This window comes from Solea senegalensis, unplaced genomic scaffold, assembly GCF_019176455.1.
Source record: "Solea senegalensis isolate Sse05_10M unplaced genomic scaffold, IFAPA_SoseM_1 scf7180000017708, whole genome shotgun sequence".
NCBI lineage: Eukaryota > Metazoa > Chordata > Actinopteri > Pleuronectiformes > Soleidae > Solea > Solea senegalensis.
Genome location: NW_025322503.1, coordinates 70,433 through 93,026, shown reverse-complemented (window position 1 = coordinate 93,026; position 22,594 = coordinate 70,433). Strand labels below are relative to the sequence as shown.

At 39.4% G+C, this 22,594-nt stretch overlaps 1 protein-coding gene across 1 annotated transcript; it reads left to right on the top strand.

Annotated features, from left to right (window-relative positions):
* The first annotated feature begins 133 nt into the window (after window positions 1–133).
* LOC122764851 (desumoylating isopeptidase 1-like) lies at window positions 134–5,146 on the top strand. The gene is made up of 6 exons (XM_044018812.1): window positions 134–322; window positions 580–601; window positions 1,171–1,240; window positions 1,576–1,685; window positions 1,845–1,967; window positions 2,885–5,146. Exons 1-6 carry the CDS (start codon window positions 232–234, stop codon window positions 2,973–2,975), a joined length of 507 nt encoding a protein of 168 aa, XP_043874747.1. The 5' UTR covers window positions 134–231; the 3' UTR covers window positions 2,976–5,146.
* The last annotated feature ends 17,448 nt before the right edge of the window (window positions 5,147–22,594 follow it).

The window sequence follows — 22,594 nt, the reverse complement described above, 5'->3', positions numbered from 1 at the left end:
ATAAAGCAATTTCTGAAGAGAGACGTTGTACTGTAGTCAAGATTTTACCAATAAAGCTTTTATTTTGAAAGTAATATAAAAGGAAGTGATTTTTTTTAAAGACGTAATGACATCATTTGCGCTGAGACCCGCCCAGTCAGCTGTGCAGTTAAGGGTGCCGTTAAAGTTAAAGGAGGCAGCTAACAAATACACGAATACAACACTAACAAATACATTTCGGGGATTTACACAATGGATAAGAATGCTACGCGTTACAATGTACAACTGTATATTTATGATTTGTCGAGAGGAATGGCTCGCAGTCTCAGTCCTATCATGTTAGGTAAGTACAGATAAAAAAAAAAAAAAATCCGATACAGCCCGGCCTCGGTGAAAATAGTGATGCTGATAATAAATGCCGGGTTGAAATGCCCTCTATGATTTGCCCTGAACCACTCACAAGTTATTAATAAGAGCTCGTTTGAATTTGTTTTGATTAACTAAAATTTCGAAATAAACTGTAAAGCGTGGCAGATAGATAGATGTTCATTGTGGCTTCAAGGTTCACCTTCTTAGTAACGGTCTCCTTATTTGTTACAGGAAAACAACTGGATGGTATATGGTATGATTTATTTTCTATTCTGACATTATTGCGTCTTGACTCATGAAAACATTGTTTCTTAGTGTAATGTGTGGCCAATCTTGTGCAGGACAGTGACCCATTTAAGATTAAATACTGCTAAACAACTGCTGTTGGTGTGTTTTTCTATGTCAACATTGCTCAAATAACTTTTATGAAGTGTAACAAAACAAGTGGTTTTTAATGGAAAGGATACACTGCACATTATGTCTGTCATCATTTAATCATGTTTGCTAAATGGGTTGTGACTTGCTTTTTAGTTCAGTCACACTGAGAATTTTGACAGTTGTTATGGCACATCTCACACCAAGCCATAACCAGCTATTTCAAAAGCGTAATACAATCAGTGAAAAGCAAATGTTCTCCTCATTTAAGAAGAAGAAACAAATAACTCTCAACATGAGTAAATGCTGTTGCACACATCTCTCGAAAGCCTATTTATGTGATATTTAGGGGTTTTCGTTCATTTTGTGTTTTTCTTTTTGTGATTCAGTGAATGTGACCAGTATCATATTGGCTCGTTCCTTGTTAATTTTGCACCACTCTTCCAGGCACACAGCTATTGTGTCATACGGCGATGAGTTCTTCTTTGGAGGGGAGGGTATCTCTAGTTGTTCCCCGGTAAGTAGGACTAATTTCTGGTGGTCTAATTTCATCAATCTTAAACTACTGCACACATATGGAAGGTGACAAACTATTTTAGCACACAGCCACTTTCACAAGTTACAAAAACCCAACGGAAATGACTTGGTAAGTGAACCTGCAAACCAAGGAGTATGAAGGAAAGAGCAATTAATATACGAGAAGAAACTGGTTTCAATCCTGTCACCCAAATACTGTGTTTCAGCAGTATGTGATTTGAATGTGAGATAATAGGATGAGCTGATATTTAGCTGTAAAAAGATAAATATTTCTTCACGACACAATTCTCCTTGTGTATGGTGTATATTTTTCAGGGTGGAACGATGCTGGGACCTCCGGACACAGTTGTGGAGCTAGGTGAGACTGAAGTGTCTGAGGAAATCTTCATGGATTATCTTGCGTCCCTGGGAGAAAGCACATACAGGTGAAGTGATTGTCCTTCAACATCCCTCTTTATCTCACACAGAAGGAGCCTGTACATGAAGTCTAATCACAATAAGGACAACATGCTTGTTACTGACTTGTCATGATGCAGGAACGCTATTACGTCATTAATGAACCCTTCCATTTCTTCTTGGTTCAGAGGCGACAGGTATCGTCTGTTTGAGCACAACTGCAACACGTTCACCAACGAGGTGGCTCAGTTTCTGACGGGCAGGACCATCCCCTCTTACATCACGGACCTTCCATCTGAAGTCCTCTCCACGTGAGTCTAACTCTCAGTCCTGCAGCTGCCCATGGTTGACACTCACACAGTGGTTTCAGTCCGTTTTAGACTTTGTCCACATTGACCAACAAACACCATGAAATCATATCTATTTCCTGATGCAATCAAAGTGAAACAGAGGCTCACTGACAACACTTCAAACAATCAACAATCAATAAAATCGTATAAATGATAGATCATTTCTGTCCAAGGCATTTCCTGTGGCATAGGAAGTTTCCTGCCGGAAAAAAACTGTGCAATGTGACTCTTACTTGTGCTAGTTTTTAGACCGCACTTTGATCTCATTTTAACTGTCACATGCTCAGTTCTACAGGAGACTCACTCTGACTTAACCTAATTAAGAGAGAAAACACAGCATTCGTTTTCTTTGTAAAGAAGGCATTTACAGTGGCAGACTAAGGGGCTTGTGCCTAAAAATGCACGCGTGAAGAATGAGTGGAAGAGGCCAGTTGGGTTTTTAAACACTTCAGGGTCGCACTCCTGGTCATTACTGAGCAACACATACCTGGGAGCTGCTGAGATGACCAGCCTCACTGAATAAAAGCAACAAAATAAACTAAGACAAATAATCAAAACAAAGACGATGCATAATCAGCACTTCATTTTCCTCACAGCAGCTTTGCATGTGTAGGAAAAACAAGCAACAGCAACAAGAATCTCCTTCACCAACTGATTCAGGAGCTTCTTCTGGATGATTTGAGTGAAGAAAGACCAAGTTGGCCAGTTTCTCTGGTTTCAGCTTGATAGCACTTACTGCATCCCAGAAGTTTAAGATATTTCATCTCGATGCGTTGCAACCACACCTCTCTCGCTCCATAGAAAATAACGTAATTGTGGTCACAGAAAGAAGTATTTTGTATGTTTTTTTAAATCAGCTCTGTTGCTTTCATCTCCAGGCCGTTTGGTCAGATACTGCGGCCCATCCTGGACTCCATCCACATCGCACCTCCAGGAGGTAACGTCATCAATGGAGGCAGAAACTCATAAAGCTGTGAGTGCAGCAGAGTCACACAGTGTTACCGTGAGGTCACTTCCATTGTGGTCAGTCACTTAGAAGTCCAAGAAACAAGTTTTTCTTTTCTCCTTAAAATCTAGTCAGATGCTGAATACTGACCACTCCATTTAGTTTGCAGGTGCCTTTGTGAGTTGACATTTAATACAATGTACTGATCATTTTACCAGACCAGCAAAGCCTCATGTCAACATTTACGCTCCTACACTGTAAGTTTGATGAGACTGACAAAATGTCTGTGAAGAGTTTGTTATTTGTTCAAAATGAAGAGGCAGAGAACTTCAACAGGTATTTTACTGAACACTTCTGAGGCACTGCAACTTCATTAAATTTGCTTTTACTGCATGAAACAATAGTGTATATCTGCAAGCTGCAATTAAAATACAAAATAATACCTCCTCGCACATTAGTGCGTTAAGCTAATTTAACATTTTAAAAAACTCTTTACACACGTCATTATTTCCATGAATACAGATACAGATTTAGCTATTCTGTAAGGGTTTCATTGACATATCAGGTTTTACATGTGGGTCATTGGCTGCTGACTACAATGGAAATAATCTATAGGTGCGCACTTTTGCATAGGTAAAGGTTTAATATATTAAATTGAATGGATGCAGGTTGATGTAAAATAGGGAAACAAATGTCTGAATCTTTTGAAATCAATCACGTTTTAATTTTGCACTTTTGTTGTTTTTATTTAATGTTATTTGGTTGCTTTGATTTTCATTCAGCAGTGTCCGCAGTCATTTTGTACCTGAACGTTTGTACCTAGTCTCTGTGCTCAATTCACCTGCTAACTGAACCTCACGTTGTCATTCCATTTGTCACATGGTTTTTTGACGCCTGTATCTCTGAGTTTAGGTGATAAGATATTATGTAAGAGATTATATTAACTTTGTGGAATATTCATCTTGGAAGGCAGTACTGGGATCAGTTCACTACAAATTCAGTTTTGTCTGTGTATATGAAAAGTAAACACTGGAATTTAAGTGGGAGTTTTTTTTATACAGATAACCAAGAATCATTTGGTTTTAAATCTGATTTCAGAAAAGTGAACTGCAGATTATTTATTATTTAACCTGTGCTACCATCTCCAGATGTGGATTTTAAATGTGCTTGTCCTTTCTTTATATATATTTATTTAACTATTAAAAACACATGTTCTCGTTGCCATGTGGGCAATTCTACACAATTGCTCATCCACAGCTATTTCTTAATGTTGAGGTGACTTAATGCAGGCTGCTGCCGTGCACTGACGACTTATTAACAATGTGCTGAAGTCCTTTAACATTCACCAGAGTGTGTTTGATAAACGATACACCTCTGTGCCTTCATTTCCCTTTGCTTGGTCATAGTCACACTGCTGCGGGGTGTGCGTGGATGTAGTATATCACAGACCATATACACTCCTGTGCCACCTGCATTAAATATCTCATTATTTTAATGTATAAAGGTTTCTAAATGCACATATTAGGTGAAAGTTGAACCTAAAATAAATCCTCATGCAAAGATCATCCCATGATCAGTTAAAATTGCATCTATTTAAAAGGGTTAACAGTACAGCCTCTAAAGTCGGAGCATAATCCATTTCACTCTGCCATTGAGAAAGAACATATCGCAGAGCATACATGGAGGATAAACGACAGAGGAGATCACATGCTTAAGCTTTTATCTGATTATGTTACACACATGAAACACACTGGACCTCCCCGAGCCTTTTCCAGCTCAAATAAAATGTGAAAGATGAAATTAGCACAGAAAAACAATATGTCTCAAAGTGCGATTGAACCAGCAGTAACTTTCTTCATCTCCAGCAATAAATACACCTGACTTACACTCCCAGCAGTCACTGCTGAAAGTTATTAGACTGAATTCCCCTCGACGAGGTTCATTGTGCCTCCTGCTAAACAAACTAACTGACGTGCTGACCAGACCACTGAAATGTATTACCGCACAAGTCGCCCTTTGTTGCTGTAATGTGAGTTATTGATGGCGCCTGTGATGTGAAATGAAAAATGCATTATATTTATGGATATTATTCCCTCTTCGAGGAAAGACGGTAGATATGTTCATGCATATTGTTTGTGCTGTCTGTGTGATTGTTTTTGTAATTTGACCAATGCATAAAGCCAGTGACTGCAAATGTGTGACTCTCTGGTGTCTTTTTTACATTTTTAGTTTCAGTAACATTGGTGCTTTTCCTGTTAAAGCATGTCAAAATGGCTGCCGGGCAAGAGCTCGACATATAGGGGAGCAACAACAGTTCAACAATAACATCAAAAACTGTTTATATTAACAGAAGAAGTGTAATCTTTTTATATTATGCATGTATAGTTGTAAGTGTATTCCCTGTGTGTACATGTAGTTTTTGTGTTTATATAAGGGGAATAAGGAGTAAAAAGGAAGAAAAAAAACAAGTAAGAGGCATTAGACATGTATGGACTACAATAATGTGAGTTGCCAACAGAAAAAAAAATCAGATTTCTCATGTAAACTTGAGACTTTTTCAGGATGAAATTCATTTCTCTATACAGAGACTTTTTTTTGTATGATAAAGCACTTTACACTTCAGTTTTGCCATCCACACATTCATCGACACATTTGCATTCATACAGCACATCTACCGTTTGTTTTTTTACATAATTCACACACAACAAGTTACTCATTATCCACTTGTTTCAGTGCCAAAATACTGTATCACTTAGTTCAAGGTACCTAAGTACCACATCACAAGAAACAAATAACTAAATACAACAATAGAATACACATTTAGGATCCATTAAAAAGGCTGATTACTTCAGGAATAAATGACAATTTAAACCTGTTTGTTCTGCAAAACACATTCTATAAAACAAGAGCAATACATTTTCATAAAAGCATAGCTTGTAGTCGATTTCAGTACCAAGGTATTTGTACGACTTCAACAGGCTGGTTGACCATCACCACGGGAAAAATAAAGTAAAAATAAAATCAATCCACAACTCTTGTTTTTATCAATATTTAAAAATGGAAGAATTGCACCACTGAGAGACACAATAACAGAATCTGCAAATGTAAGAATATGGTGTTTGTCATAATGTCTTTGACGCAGCCCTGGGGAGATCTGGAAGAGGAGAAAAGGACACCAACTAAAACTCTATTCACCCTCACCTACTGTGGACTTCATTTACTTCTGGTCAGTTTGAAATAAACTCACCACACACTCTAATGTCCATCTTTCCTTACTGCAGTACCCTGAGTATCCACAAAGAGTCAGTGTTGCCCTGTCTTTACAGATGCATTTTAAAGACCAAAGGATTTAGTTCTGGGGGGTGTTGTTTCAAAAACCCAGGGTGAACCATACACACAACTTTTAATCAAACAGTGAATCATTATTACTTCACCCCTCCCTCTATTAATAAATTGCTACCAAGAAACAATAACAAAGGCATTAACCAGAAATGATGCTGTGACTCAACAACAGCACCCACTTGTCTAGAGTGAAAGTGAACGCTTAGCAAAACTGAGGCTCACGGGGGAAAAGTGAAGGTCAATGAGAAAAGGTAACGTACTGAAAAGAAAGATGTAAAGTCATATTGATAAACAGAGAGTTTAAAGAGTGAGAAACATCACTGATACGTGTTATGCAGGCGGTGAATTAAAACCACATTTATTTAACATACCATGTGTTTACAACAGTGATTTTATCTCATAGTTCTAAACTCTGTGGTATTAAGCATCAGGTCAAAGGAGGTATCATTTGTCCATACGGTAAAAACATTATGCCACTGTGCCACTCACCGTATCCGCCAACTGCACATGCTCCCTGTTCTTAATTTTCCAGTCCAATTAGTGACCTGCTCTTCCTCTGGTCAATAGAGACAATGAAGACGACGGTAACCATGGACACTTGGCTGAGTTGATTTTACAACAAGGTAAAGAATACAAGGACATACAAATGAGGCATGGAATCACTGCTACTGAAATGCAATATGAGATTAATTACACATGTAAGCATGACCCAGGCCATAGGAGATCAGGGAACTACATGTAACTATGGTGGCCTGTACATACCAGAAGTAAAATAAGCCTCATGTCTGAGAAAGTGTTTGTATGTATTATAAACACAGTAGTTATAAACACAATAGTGTGAAATTCACTATGAATTAGTGTGTGCAATTTGAGGAAATTCAAAGCAAAGGGAGACTCATTTTAAGGCGACACATAAAACAGAATTTCTTTGCTTGTGATGAGTACAACTTTCTTGTGTTTGGCCTGTTTCTCCTTTTTTAAGGAACATAACGATCTGAAAGTGGCTGCAGATTGACAAGCTAGTCTTTTTTTTTTTTTTTACCTCATTGGCCATAGGGCTGTTTTTGCATTGCTTCTTGTTCCCTGTTGGTTTGTGCAGCAGGGGAATGTGAGCAGAGCTGCTCCTTGTTTGCATTGTCAGCTTCTGCTTCTCAAATGCACACAAATGCCGCTTTGTCCATTCAGGCAAAGATCTCCATTTAGCAAGACCCTAGGCCTAAAGTACATATCAGAGGTGTCCCCCAAGGCTTCCATACCTGGCTTCACCTGAGTCACCATACTTATGGGTAACATAAGCACGAGTTCCCCAAAATACTCTGGGCCTTTAAAAGAAAAACAGTCAGTGAAATCATTCATGCTCACATTTATACTGTTATATATGGTCATTAACTAAAATACTGGACAAATAAGTTCAGCCTGAGAACAGAGCAAGGCTGCTTTTGACTTTGACTTAAATATTGGGGAAAGAGTTTATAAACAATCATAAAAAAATTGAGTGACAGAGAAAATATAAAGAGTGGTTCTGAAGTTAAGACACATTAACGGAATGTGAGATTACAAATAGCAGCTACAGCTAAGGCGCCCTGCTGTGTTTTAGAACAGGCTCCCCAAAGTGTTTATAAGCTGCATTTTTCATGACCTAAAAAGGAAGTTTTTTTTGGGGTTGTTTGAGTTGTGTGTCATTTATCCCTGATGTGCATAATTAAGCGCTCCATGTCCCATTTTTGAAGGTGCCCTTGGTGCGACATTGAACGGTGAATAATTAAAGTATGCAGCGTGCCGTGAGTGAGTATCAAGTAGTTTGACATGTTTCCCGTGTTTTGCAGGGAGATAAGATCTCGTGTACAAATCTTCACACTTGATTCCCAGTAACAAAACCTGCCAAACAATTTTGCTAAATCAAAATATCTACGATCTATCTAAGTTTGTAGGAGAGTGTTTGACATTACCATGACACTCGTCTCCACATTTAATTAAGTCACAGGAGTCTGGCTAAATCCATCAGTGAGAATGATGATTATTCTTGTCCAGTCATGCTTGCTCGGACATGGGGTCATCGCTGCTATAATGTCAGTTTGAATGACTGTCACGATGTCACTGCAGCTTTTCTTAGCATGAACCAAAAGAGGATATGCTTCTTCCCTCTATTGCGTTCTCTTCTTCATTTATATCTACCATCAATTTCCATATTGATTTTCAACCTTGCCACTGCAGTCTCTCTCTCTTCATCCTTTCATGTCATCATTTCCCCAGCTTTAACCTATAAATGCTTACTTTCTTTACTTTTAACCAGCTTATCCACATATCTTTATGCATTTGTTTCTACATTCTTTCTTTCTTTCTTTATTTCTTTCTTATTTATTTCCTTTTCATGGCTCTGTCCCTGTTTGCTCCTTCTCAAAATCCTTAATTACCCAGGGAGTTTTTTGCTTGGCTGCTCCTCCTCCGCTTTCCATTCCTCCTCTAATTTCTCTCCTCGCCTCCACCGCCAACTCTCGCGACCTTGTTCTTAACCTCTATCATTTTCCATCATCCATATCTGCTTTCTAGAGGTAACAGGCTTAGACTTTGCAGCCATTACAAAGTTGTTTTCATTTTCACAATAACTTTAGAGGAGCACTCATGCAAAGTAAAAGCATATCAACAACCACTGTCCCTGAATGACACTATGTTTTTGTCCTGATTATTTTTTCCCCCATTTTGTCATACACTTAAAAGCAAGCAGCCAGAATATTCATATATTTTAGTCACTCCTTCTCTTTTTTTTTTACATCATGCAAAAAAATATAATATAATAGAATAGAATAGTTTAACTTTATTAATCCCAAACTGGGAAATTAGAGCAAGACACACAATACGCATAAAATAAAAATAAAAAAATAGAATGGAATCGTATGTACATAACGTAAGGATGAGGAGAATAATAAATAATCAATATGAAGTAAACAGTGAGTGCATAAAAAATGGTGTTAAAGAAAAAAAAGTAGTATTATTAAAGGTTCAGTATATAAGATTTAGAAGGATTTATTGGCAGACATTAAATATGCTGCTCTTAAGTATGTTTGTATAAGTGTTTAAATGACTTTGAACTAAAATTAGATTTTATTAGCCTCAGAATAAGCCTCGCATATGTACATTAGGCGTGGACCTTGGTTTAAGGAGGCCGCCATCTTGTGCCACCGCAACAGGTGCAACAGATTAGCACAACAACCACATAATTCAGTCCTTAAACCAACAATAAAAGAGGAGGAGTCAGACCGATTCTCCATTTGTTGGAGGATTCTCACACTGTGGACCTTTAAGGCTTCGATGAGGAAACATTTGAAAGCAAGGTAATTAGGGTACGAGACACCTGCTCACTTCCGTTTGTCCCACTGTTCATTCAGGTCACCTCTGGCCGCGCCTGCTTTACCCGCCACTCTAAGTTGTCATCTCCCACCATGGGCAACCAGAAGGGGAATAGCCGGCCAGCTGGCCAGGTCACCGTTTTTGGAATCAGTTGGGTCAACAGCTGCTGTGTGTTCCTTGTCTGTGTCAGGCCAAAGCCAGGATAACTGCCATGTCCTTGCATAAACACATAGATGTGTAAGTACATGTGAACTGTCCCCGAGACCTTCTGCTTCATCACTCACCCTTTGCAGCTGCTGGCTGGAGTGCCCTTGGGTTGTCCCATCTGGACATTGTGTGTGTGTGTGTGATGACGATAATGATGACTTATCTGTCTTTTCTCCTGTAAACTTGAAAACTTTAAGAAACCCATATATTATTTTTTTTTTTTTTACACACCCATTTGAAGAAATAATGTGGGCGATGACACATCTTTGCTTTCTTGCCAGCAGACACTTAATGTTGTTATTAAAACCTATAAGTAAAATATTCAGTGATACCATTAAAGCATAAACATTCATAAGCCAACCTGACTGTGATGCCCTCTGGTGGTGTTAAACTGTGCCTCATGCAAGAATACACCATGACTCCTTCTATCTGGCTATAAAGACAGAGAGTGGTCATCTTTTTTAAAGGAGTGTAATGTTTTAATTAGTATTGTTTAATTAATTAACAAGTATTGTTGCTTGTTGTTGTGTACTTTGATCTGCTGCCTCGATAACTTAACTCTTAACTTAACTACTCGTCAGTAAAGTTGTCTGAATTTGAATCTTCTCAACGTCCTGCATCTGTGGAGTCGCTGCTGTTTAGTGAAACCGCTTCCTCCCTCTGCTCAAAATGACCTCTTATTCAAAGATGATATAGATCAGGGGTGTCAAACTCATTTTTGTTCAGGGGCCACATACAGCACAAATTGATCTCAAGGGGGCCGGACCAGTAAAAATAGCAAAATAATAGAATAATAACCTATGAACAACAAGAACTCCTTTGTTTTACATTTAATGAAGGATAATTTTACAAAACATGAACTTTATTGAGAAATGTAAGTGCAATTTCAACAATATCATGCCTAAATTTACTATTTACACAGCACACTGGATCTATAAAGGCACAAACATTTAGTCACGGGTATCTGGAGCATTTGACATTACGTTTAGATTAGTGTGAAATTTTAACAAATTCATCCTGTGGGCCGGATTGGACCCTCTGGCGGGCCGGTTCTGGCCCCCGGGCCGTATGTTTGACACCCCTGATTTAGATGCTTGACCTATTGCGCCACTATTATTAATCTATCTCGCCAAGTTTTGTGTCTGACAGTAACACCTGCAAGTGATTTATGGACTAAAACAATCCACAGTGCAATAGGAATTACACGAGCAACAAAACAGCTGACATCTATGGAATACTAAACTGTCCTCTAGATACACACAGTATTGATATTATGTGGTGCTATAGCACCTACTTTGAAAATAAACCCAGATAATGAACAGTATTTTAGTGAATAACGGCGTGAATATAGTGAATGAATCGCACTGGCAGATGCAACAACTGTTTTACATTAAAAACAACTTGGACCGAATGAGGAAGGAAATAAAGTTCTGCCTCATTCGGACCAGGTTTTGGTCTTTGTGAGGACTGCTGGTCCTGACAAGGTCAGTCTTTATGCCAGAAAAGGTCTTAAATAAGTAACAAACACGAGTACACATGACCTAGGTTTGTATTCACAGCAGCATCAGGACTGCAAAAACCTGCTTTCTCCATCATTAGAAGCGTGTAGTTGCAAAACTGAGGCGGTCGAGTCCACAGGGACCTGATCTGGTGCCTGATGAAGACAGAGGAATATGAGGTGAAGAGAAGAGGAAAGGAGAAAGCTATAACGGATTAATGACACCCTGAGGTTTAGTGGGTATTGATGGACACAGAGGCTCGACAATAAACCGTGGCTTTATAATAATAACATGCCCTCAAATGAATATTGCCTGCATATTTTTTTTTTTTTTCTTTAGAAAAAGGAAACTTCCAGACATCTTATTAAGACATTTTGCTATTTTGGCAATAGAGGCAGTTTTGACTCCAACTGTAATACAGCCGACTAAAATTAGACCAAACCTGGAAGCTTTAAATTGCTCACTATCAGCAAAAGTTAATAATTTTGCATTGTTGGCATTTTCCACTTGATGGCACCAGCAGAACGGTATTAACTACACTGGAAATAGATTTTGGCATATACGCATCTAATGTGCAGCTTTTATGGCTGTAATTTCACTTATTTGTCTACAAAGATCAATATGTCCCAGGGACTTAATTTGTCTCTCTCTCTTTATAAAATCTGTCTATATAAAGCACACCAACACACTAATCTGAATATTTATGCTGGGGAGTGAAAAATCCTCTCGATTTGTACATTTTAAACACTAGGATTGAAAAGGCTGTAGTTTAGCAAGAAACAAATTACAATCAAACCAATACAGCAAATCTTTTGAACAGCAAATGTACAGAATATAAACACATGATAAAGGATCAATGCAAAAACTAAACTGAAATTTTTATCGTACTTGCTTCTTGCTGCCGATTTGGGTGGATTGACACTTGTAGAATCAAACTTATCTTTAAACTTAGAGAGAGATAGACTGACTCTTGCAGCTGGTTCTACAAGGAAAACACACTCATTGTAAAATCAGAAAAGGTAAAAAAAAAAAGTATAAAACTTAAACTGCGAGTGTTTAAAAACGGTAATAGGTATCAAAACTTTGATTTAGATGAAAAAAGACTCAAATCTTCTCGTCTCTACATTAAAATATGATGACACTGTGAGGCTCCTTTTGCGATATTTGTCACCATGGTTACTCGAAACGCTTGGGAAAGACATGGCACACCATTCCCGATCAAACCGCACGCTTTGATATAGGCTGTGTTCGGGTTTTCTCAAAACAAAATAGATGCATTGCTCAGCAGGCACTCGACAGTCAACACAACCAAATTTTACCAACTCTCTATGGGAATCATTGAGTGCAACAGCTCGAGCTTGTACCCAAGACACCATGATACATATATATATATATATATATATATATATATATATATATATATATATATATATGTATATACGGTACATATATATATAAAAAGGGTAAAATATGTTCACAATGACAAGGCCATGCATTATTACAGTATTTCCTGAGCTGAGGCTTGACACACAGAGGCAAAGAGCGCAGCTGGTAACATCGAAAATCTCTGACAGGAAGCTGATACTTTACCAGAGGAAGAGAGTGTGGGCAGATTCTGCGACAATTTTGGGAGGGATGAGAAGTTCAGCCAGCTGGCAGTCGTCGCAAAAGGCAATTCTCTAAATCGAACACAGTTATATCCCCTCAGAGAAAACCCTCACAGTGGTTGAAAATGTCATTGAAAACGGACAATGGTACCATATTTCTCAGATTTCTTTTGTCCTGTAAAAAAATCAACGGCTAAAAAAAAACAACCTAAAAATGATCTCCATTCTCCATTTTATGGAACGGATAAAGTTTTTTATTCTGAATTATTCTTTTTCAATCCCTTTAACGGTAAGTGGGTGACAACTGCACAACCCATCAACAATACTTAATAATACAGCAATTAAAATCCTTACATTTGTCAAGGAAAACAGAGAACACCCTTATATGCAGAAGTATAAAGCAATATAACATAAAATGGAGAATCACCCAAAAGCAGAAGTTACGAAGGTAAACCGTCGACATAAACTTGGAGACATAATTTGAAGGTTCTACATCGTCAGTCGCTTTAAACCTGAGTTAACTCTGAAGGCCTGACCTCTAACCTTGACCTGCTTCAAACCAGACTTCAAGACTTATTTACATTTTTCTGCTCAACACTATGCTGTACATTCACTAGCAACTCAATTAGCTACATGTTTTGCTCTTTAACTTTTTTAGGCATGTACTGTCGACATAAGACGACCCACTGAAGTTCAAACTGAGCATCAGAATTGGGGAAGAAATTGTGTTTTAAGTGACTTTGAATGTGACATGGTTGGTGGTGTTAGATGGATTGGTCATAACTCATAACTCATCCACTGCAATTTTCACCCTCCATCATTTCCAGGGTGTGCAGAGAAAGTTATAGAGGTAAAGGGAAGCACAGGGAATAAGAGCTTTTGAGAACATTTGTCCTCTTCGGATGGTGTACGAGCATCTAAGTGCTGTGTTCTCGGGGATATTTTCAGGCGAAAGACGGCGAAAACATCAACCCGTGCTTTCATTTATACAGACTTCCAGCAATCGTGAAATCTCACAGCCATGCTGACCGGAAAGCATCACTCGTCCTAACTTTGTGAACACGGTTTTCTTCAGTCGCTGCTCGCCGTGACACTTTTCAGTTGACGCGATGAAAAATAAATCGCGATGCGTCTCAGTTTGCCAGTAAGTCAGAGAAGTCTTTCGCTTAGTTGCTGCACTGCTTTCTGCTCGCAAACATTCATTTTGGATATTTTACAATACCTTTAAGTGTTGTTCAAGATGATTGGAAATGCTTGTCCTTTATTTCAAAGTGATGTACATTTTATAAATAATGATTTACCATTCTTTCTGGTTATCTGGCAGCGAGGAGGAATTATTGGCAGACATTAAATTAACTCCCGATATGAATAAAATAAAAAATATTGTTTTTTTTTTAGCATTGTTGATGCTTTTAAGTGTTTTAGATGTACTTTAGGGAAGGGTCTTGCTGTAGGTTGGCTACCACCGTGTGCCACTATGTTTCTGCAGTAGCCTGAATAGAAAAGAAATAGCCAAAATGTGCATTTATTTTTTGAAGTTAACGCTTATATTTCCACAAACAGACAAGAAGGACATTTTCCTGGATGTGAAGGCCACCGTATTTCCTTAAAGTTCTTGGGAAAAGGAGGGGTGATCGGAGAAGTTACAACCTGCATTCTCACCCTCAGGTATCCCTAATTCTGAACACACTGGACCTTTAAGATAATTTAAGCTCCAAGAGTTGGTTGATACAGTATCTGGTTGCAGAGACTGTTTGAGTTTCTGAATTTATAGCATATGCAACGTTCTAGTGGCAAAATCCTCCACTGCAAATGTTTTTGATGTTTTTGACATGTGTCGCTGTGCTTATTAATCTTTGATTGGACAGTTGCTTGACATTTTGGCAAGTTTCTGCAAACTAGAGTGTAGTTTCTCAGGATGAACAAAGTAAAATAAAATAAAAAAGCTGTTGGAAACTTTGGTGGATTTTTTTCCTGAGGTGTGAGGCAGAAAGCCGAGCGCCGTTGACTTTACTGATGAGCTGAAACCAGTAGCCTCGAGCGAGTGAATGACAGCACATCGAGCAAAGACAGGGAGGCACACTGAAGACACACAGAGCTGCCAAGCAAATGAGAGAAGACACACACAAGGAATTAGAAAGAGACACGCAAAAAAACAGAGCTGAAGGGAAGAGTGCAGACTAAAAAATACATGCATACAAGGAAAAAAGGATTTTTTTGTCTAAGTGTAATTTTATGTTGACCAAATTTGCTTCATTCTTACAAAATTTGCTGCTCCCGGGCATTTTACTCCCAACTGGAATCATCTAAGATTGATCTTATTTCAGAGAGACAGAAAAACAGAGCGAGAATTGGATGTCAGGGAGTATACTGTACAAGACACTGAGCTGCAGGATCGCCAGCTTTGTCACGTCCCTTTAAACTGGCCATAAAATAGCATATATTTATCTGACCATTAGGAGGATGATAGAGTGAGAACATTCTGTGACAATCCGTTAAATCTAGTCCTCCACTGGATGAGAGGCGACGGGACTCTTAAAAATTCTGATGATGTGTTTGGAAAGCCTGGAATTACTGTTTCATCCAGCGATCACAAAGACAGACTGGACTGATTTAACCTGAAGTGACTGCAATGGAATCGCTCATTGCGGCGCAGAGGCAGAGGCAGAGGCAGAGTCAGGCCAGCAAACTGCAGCGCTGAGTGTAATGGATTAATTCTGCGGCTCACAGGTGTCACATCTCGTTGCCAAGTGTGGCTGATTAAAAGGAGTGACCTGCATGGGCAATCAGAACAATGACGCTTTGCAAATCGAAATGCAAATCTTATCTGATGTACCGCCACACAACGGAAAATGTGCTGAACGTGGCTTATTATGGGAGCGTTTGCCCACAGCAATTAAACTATTATCTAGTGTTAGGAAGAGGTTCTCCGCAAGATTCTGTTCCACTGTGGAACTATTGTTATTGTCTCCACAGTTGAGGCTTTTGTGTATTTCTATTTCCGAATCTCATTCGCACGTTGTCTTTTGACATGCTTTGTGCTTATTGAGTGAAAGCAGCCGTGGCGGCTTTTGTCACTATAGTGCCATGAGTGAAAATGATAATCTGCGAGGCCTCGTTACAAATCCGAAATCAAAGACAGCTCGCTGCTGCTATGTTTAGTCGCAATTCTCTGGGGATTGATTGCTTTGAGTGACTCTTGCCACGTTACACATAATCATTTGATCCATAGTTAATTTAGAGGCAATGATTAGAGCAGCTTTAATGTCAAATCTCTGTTATCAATATTGCATCGGGTGAATTCGCAAGGGGCTAAAAACACTAAATGCTGCCTTTTTTCAGCAGAATTTATTTACAAAACCTTGCTGTTCAGGCTGCTCGACTGAGTCTCTGAGCGGGAACACGTGCCGCACGTGATAAATGTGATAAAACAAGCAGATAAATGTGGTAATTGAGTGGAAAAGTCGCAGCTCCGGCGATGGTGAGAGACGTCGTTGGTGCAGTGGGGGATTATTTCAAAATGACACTAAGAGAGTAGTGATGGAGAGTGACATGATGTAATCAGTGAGTGATCACTCCCCAGTGATTCAGATCCTGCAGTCGTTTGTATTTGTCGCTCGGTATATGAGAGCATTGTGGGTATAAAACGAGGTTTTATAAAACGAGGTTTTATGAAACGAGCTTTTAAAAAAGGTTTACCAAAAACCTGGTGTGCGCAGACTCGTATCTTGCTTAAGCCGCTTTAACAGATGGCTTTTAATGTGAGCATCAAATTTTATTTGAGTCAGTTTGAGCAAACGTTTCCTCCTCTAGTTTTCGGTTTGTGTGCACATGAATCACAATGAATGTGAGCCAGCTGAATCACCTGTCATTAAGCAATGGTGCTTAATCCCAGTGACTTTATAAGATTCTCCTCAAGGCAATTATTATTGTTTTGATAATCCAGCACAAAAATAAAAAAAAATTTGAGGCAAATGTTATCATCAGAGTAATAAGCAGGTTTAAGGTCCACCTATGTTTCACAAGCTTCACTATGACGTCACAGAGGAAGGTCCCAATCTTGAGCCTCCAGATACAGCATGGATGACTTCATCCATCATCACTGTGAAAATGGCAACTGAAGAGTGTTTTCAGATTGGGAAGCAGAATGAAGTCCAACACTATCAGTTCACATGAGTGAGTTTTTTTTTTTTAAGTTTCCAACTCACCGACTGTTTTAAGGATTTCACTTGCAATTAAATGCTGACAAACGAAAGGTTTTAGTGGACGGTCAGTACGTTTACATGCGCAGTTTAATCCAGCTAAGGCCATAGTCAGACTAAGACAGGCAATCGGACAACTTTCCGAGTCTGAGTATACATGCAGATTTTTTGGCCGCATACGTCTGACTCCGCCTCCGTAGGTATCTCTCTATAAGCTAGTATAGAGAGATGTGCAGTTTATACGTCATCTCCTTCTTCTTCCAGGTCAAAGACCGGAGAGAAAAATGTGGTGCATGCGCAGAACGCCAAGTCTGACTCCAGTCCGACTAAGCGAACACATGCAAGTGCAATCGGACAATGAATCACATTATCCAGGTATGTTAGTCCGGCTAAGACGAGCTGGAGTTTATTCGGACTAACGTGTTACATTAAATGACATTAAAGAAAACTGAATTACTGTCTCGTCCTGTTTTCCTGTCAGACAGAGAACCTTTTGAGGTCCCTTCATACAAAGTAGATACAGTGATCATTTACTGGTAGTGGGACAGTCAGAGTGACTGACTGTACCAGACAGACTGTTCCCCGCTGACTGACTGACTGCTTTAGTGGCTGGCAGTTTACTTCCAATGAGTTAATGTAAAAGAGCACAACATAAACGCTCTCTAAATTCAGCCACACACAACCTTGCCCACTCTCTCTATCTGTGATAAGACCTCCATCATTGTACACACACACACACATGCAAACACAACTCAAGCCAAGGCAATTATGGATGTGTCCAATCACCATGAATTCCCTTAAGTTTAATTAATTTTGTGCAGTAGGTCTTGGCTCCATCAATCCGTCAGTTTTATGTGCTGTCTGCTGCCCACCTCTCCATCTTCTATCATTTCCCCTTTAAAGCCGATGTATTGATTGGTGCTTGTCTGCGTTTTATGAAGTAGTCCAGGGCGCTTGTCTCAATCTTCCCTTTCTTTTATGTCCTTGTTGTCCTGGTGCTGGAGCCAGCTGGAATTTGACTTGTCACCGTGGTAATAAAATGTAGGTCCCCCGATGTAGACGGCAAAATATGACCTTAGATGACGTTTGTTTTTGACAGAAAGCGAGTAAATGAATTTAGCATTTTCAGATTAAAAGGAAGGTCTGAGTCGGTAAGGTCAACAGAAGGTGCTGAGCGCACGTGATCTACGACCAGTTGTGATATTTTTAATTACCTGCGTTACATTGCTCCCGACGACAGAGGCAGGGCGAAAGGTTGGAGAATTAGTGACACAAACTGGTAGATTTCCCAGCAGATTAGCGAGGATGGAGGGATGGAGAGTTAGATTTAGATGGATAGATGGAGAAAGACTATGTCTTTCTCAGGAGACTTGCAGTTTAATTGAGTTTATGAAGCAGTGGATAGAGCAGATTGATGGAGGACATCCATCTAATGGCACCGTGATCTCTGAGGAAGAGTCTTCCTTCTAGCTCCCCATCTTTCACCTGATCTTTTTATCCCCCCTTCTCCTTTATTCTTCCTCTATTCATCTCACTTACTATCTCGTGTCTTCCTTTACTCTCTCTCGCCTTTTTTTTATCTAGTTTAATTTGCTTTATGTTCTCTCACAAACTCATCATCACCTCAACATTTTCCACTCTCTCTCTCTCTGCATTTCTAAATGCTCACAGTCTCAGTCTCAGTCACTTCCAACTTGACCTCTTTCTTGGTTTTCATCTGTTCATTTGTGTCAGTTTTGTCCCCTGAGGGAGTTGTTGCTTGCCTCTACTTCTGCTCAAATTCCACCAATTTCACCTGCAGATCATAAAAGAAATATCACCGTGATTACTCTGGGAAACAGGCAAAGAAAAAAAATCATAGCGTATTCATCATATAAGAAAAAAAACCAACGACATCAACTGGAAAATGGTTTAGAAGAAAATATTAAAAACAACCATATAAATCTTTACTGCAATAAACCTTAAGCCACTTTAAAATCCAACTTGACAATAGCACATTTTAATTCAACGACTCAAATATGACACATTTTAAATATATGTAGCAAACCATTTCCAGCATAAATCAAGTATTTCATCAGTATTCAACTCCAGAGATGAAACTACCCCAGACCCACAGGAAATGAATACAACTTTTCAAACTTTTTTACAGCCATTTGTGCTCCTTCACTCACAAAGCAACACTATCCACAGAGTTAGCAGACACTTAAGACTCACCAATCACCCCAGAGGAACTCAGTAAAGCTCTAAAACAAAATCTGGACCTGATGGATTTCCTGTATTATTCTCTAAACTTTTCTGGTATGCACTCTCTCTCCGCTACTCCACACACTAACATTAGAAATAATAATAATAATAATAAAAAAAACACTTCCACAATTCACACAAATATTACCATATTTTATGAGATTGATTTATAGAAAATAAAAAAATTGCCTACACTTCTTTTTTGTATGTTTATTGTTCCCTGTTGTTTTTGGTAAGGGCCACTTGCATGTACCTTATCTTACAATTAATAAAAAAAAAAAAAAAGCATCATACTGACTATGAATTGAAATGACACTGTAATTTGCAAGCTGTCCTCTAAAACTTTACTCCATGCTCATGCACAGTTCTCTACACAATTATGCACTTAAACGTATTTTGTCAGCCTGCTACACTCCTGACGGTGTGTGTTGTTGACAGCTGGTCGCAGACGGACCAGATTGATGGAGCTGTAAAAACACATATGTGAGTCTTTAGAATGTGTGTGTGTGTACGAGAGAGAGGACTTAGTGATTGAAGACGAAGGAGCGAGCTGTCTCTGGGATACACAGTGATGTGAAGAAGGACAAATGACTTGCTAATGACTGCATGTTGCAGCACAGAGTGAGTGTGAAGGTAAAAAGACTGTTTGTATGTGTCTTTATGTTATTCTATGTGCACACGAGCTGACAGTCTCCTTCTCTCCGTGATGATTTTCGGTGTCACGTTGTTACCCCAGTGATTATAATTCTCACACATCTTATTACCCAGATACTTCTCATTAAGTCTCATTAAGACCTTATTCTAGTGGTATTGTGTTTGAAGTTCTTTTTTATGTTCTGCAGCTAATTAACAAATTAAGGCTGCTGACATATATATATATGAAAAAAAAAGAAAACTATTAAATGTTCTTGATTTGACAAAACAGCCAAGATATAAAAAATACAGACAAAACAAAAGACTGAAATGAAAATAATACTTTGAATTAATGGCATGTTGTGTTTTTAGAGAGATGTTCTTGTCTGTTACGGAAAATGAATGTCAAATAAAAAGAAGGGCCAAAAGGTACGACAGCTTAGAAGAGCTCAGTGGAAATGAAACATCCACACGCTCTGGACTCCACGTCATTCAGCCAAGTGAACCACTTAGCTCAGCACTTCTTCCGCTCTCCATGGCCTCATTTCCAGCTGTGAACTCCCCAGTTGACCACAGCATTAGCTGGATTAACCTCCACACTCCTGCTGCTCACTCTGGTTGATGGTCTCGCTCCTGCAGCACCAGACTTAATGCGTGTCATTTTGTTTTTTGCCCTGTTTCTGCTTCTGCTGCTGCTGCTGCCTCAGCCACGAGTTATTTCAGTAGCCTGCGATTCTGCTCTGCGCCAAACATGCGCGCCTCTCGCCAACTTTCTCCCTGCACAGCTAGAAATGTCAACTCCCCTTTTCTCTGATTTCTTTTGTGCTCCCTTTCGTGTCTCGGTAAAATGGGCACAGTCTCATTCTCTCTTTGACAATATTTCCTCAGAGATACGTCCTCTCCTCCTCCTCCTCCTCCTCCCCCCCTCTGGCTTTTTGGTGCTATTGTGTGTGTGTGTGTGTGTGAGTGTTTGTCATTATCAAATCCACCGAGTGCCTTTGTGTAGCAGCTCCTGCCTTATCTGGTTCTGTCAGGTGCTAGTTTAAAACGCTCTCATTGGTGGGATGCATAAAGGTGGTCTGCTAAAATGCCAGCGCTGCCTCCAGGATGCAATGGAAGGAATAATTGAATATTTTTGGCTGGACACTTGACTTCTTCTCACATCTCCTAGTTTATTCACTTCATCTGAATGTCTGTTTACAGTATCTGTGTTAATGTGCTTTTAATATTAAAAAGGCAGCATCTTATCAACCTGTTTTTTTACGCTGCATTGTCTTGTTCTTTTAACACAAATCTATGTTGGGAGTACTGTATATTCCATAGGTGGGTTTCCTACACGGGAACATGACCCAGGACCTATAGGGACTTTTTGTACGTCCTTTTATGAACCTTTTGGGTGGAGCTTGTGGCGCTGAGCATACCTGGTTGTTTTTTTCCGGCTGATCAAGCTCCACAACAGCTTGCAAAATCGCATGTTAAAAACCCAACAGTTCAAAAACCCAGTTGCTGGACTTTGAAACATGGGAAGCTCATTTCAGGCCCACTTACTAACACACACATTCTGCAAATGAACAACTACAACAAGAAAACGCAATAATTATGTTAAACTGAAATGCTATGATAGTGTTTTTAAAGCAAATAACACAGAGAACAACTTCCCTCACAAAATCCACAAAGGACTGAGGCAGAAAAGGCTCTGCTATCTTGTATGTTTCTGCAACGCTGTCAATTCAAAAACTGGTTCTGCCTTTCAGACAGTTCCTCCAATCATGATGCAGAAGCCCAGCGTCTGCCCACTGCTCCATTGACTCCCAGAGAAGCTGAGCTTCCCTGGAAGTAGTGATTTTGCTGCTCAATTAGTCCAATCACCGTCAAGCTCTGAGTCTGAGCTTCATGTGTAACTTTAATTTTACCTGCTGTTTGTTGTTTTTAATGAAATTATGCTGCTGCCCTCTTGGCCAGGTCTCCTTTGCAAAAGAGATATTCCGATCTCAGTGGGACCCACCTGGTTCAATTAAGGTTAAATAAAATAAAAACAAGTGGTTTTAATGGGGAGGCTGCTACGGGAATATGAAAATCACATAAGACCATCATCCGTGATAAACCCTTGCTGTCATGCAACAATCACCACTCAACACATCATGTGGACACTTGAGCTTAGCACACAGTGTGCATCACAACACTGACTGCTTTGTGTAAAAACATTTCCCTTTCTATACAACACATGGTTCCTTAGAGGTTTTATCTCTGCATTGCTATCTAAGCAATGGTAATGCATATTCCAGTGTCCTCTGACCTGAATAAGAACATTTATACACTGGTGCTGTGCCCCAGGATGCTTGCCATGGGTGAGGGAGACAAAGAGAGGGAATTATTGTGGACATGGCTCGTAGCATTTGGCTTTTTGCACTTTGTGATGGATTTGGTCCAAACCCTTGAGACAAACAAATGAAGTGTGACATCAGTGACAGCTGGAGATGATGCCCACCACTGCCCTGGCTGTGCACGGGGGGTACATGCATACACACACATACACTCTGGACTGCGTTAGATTCCTTTG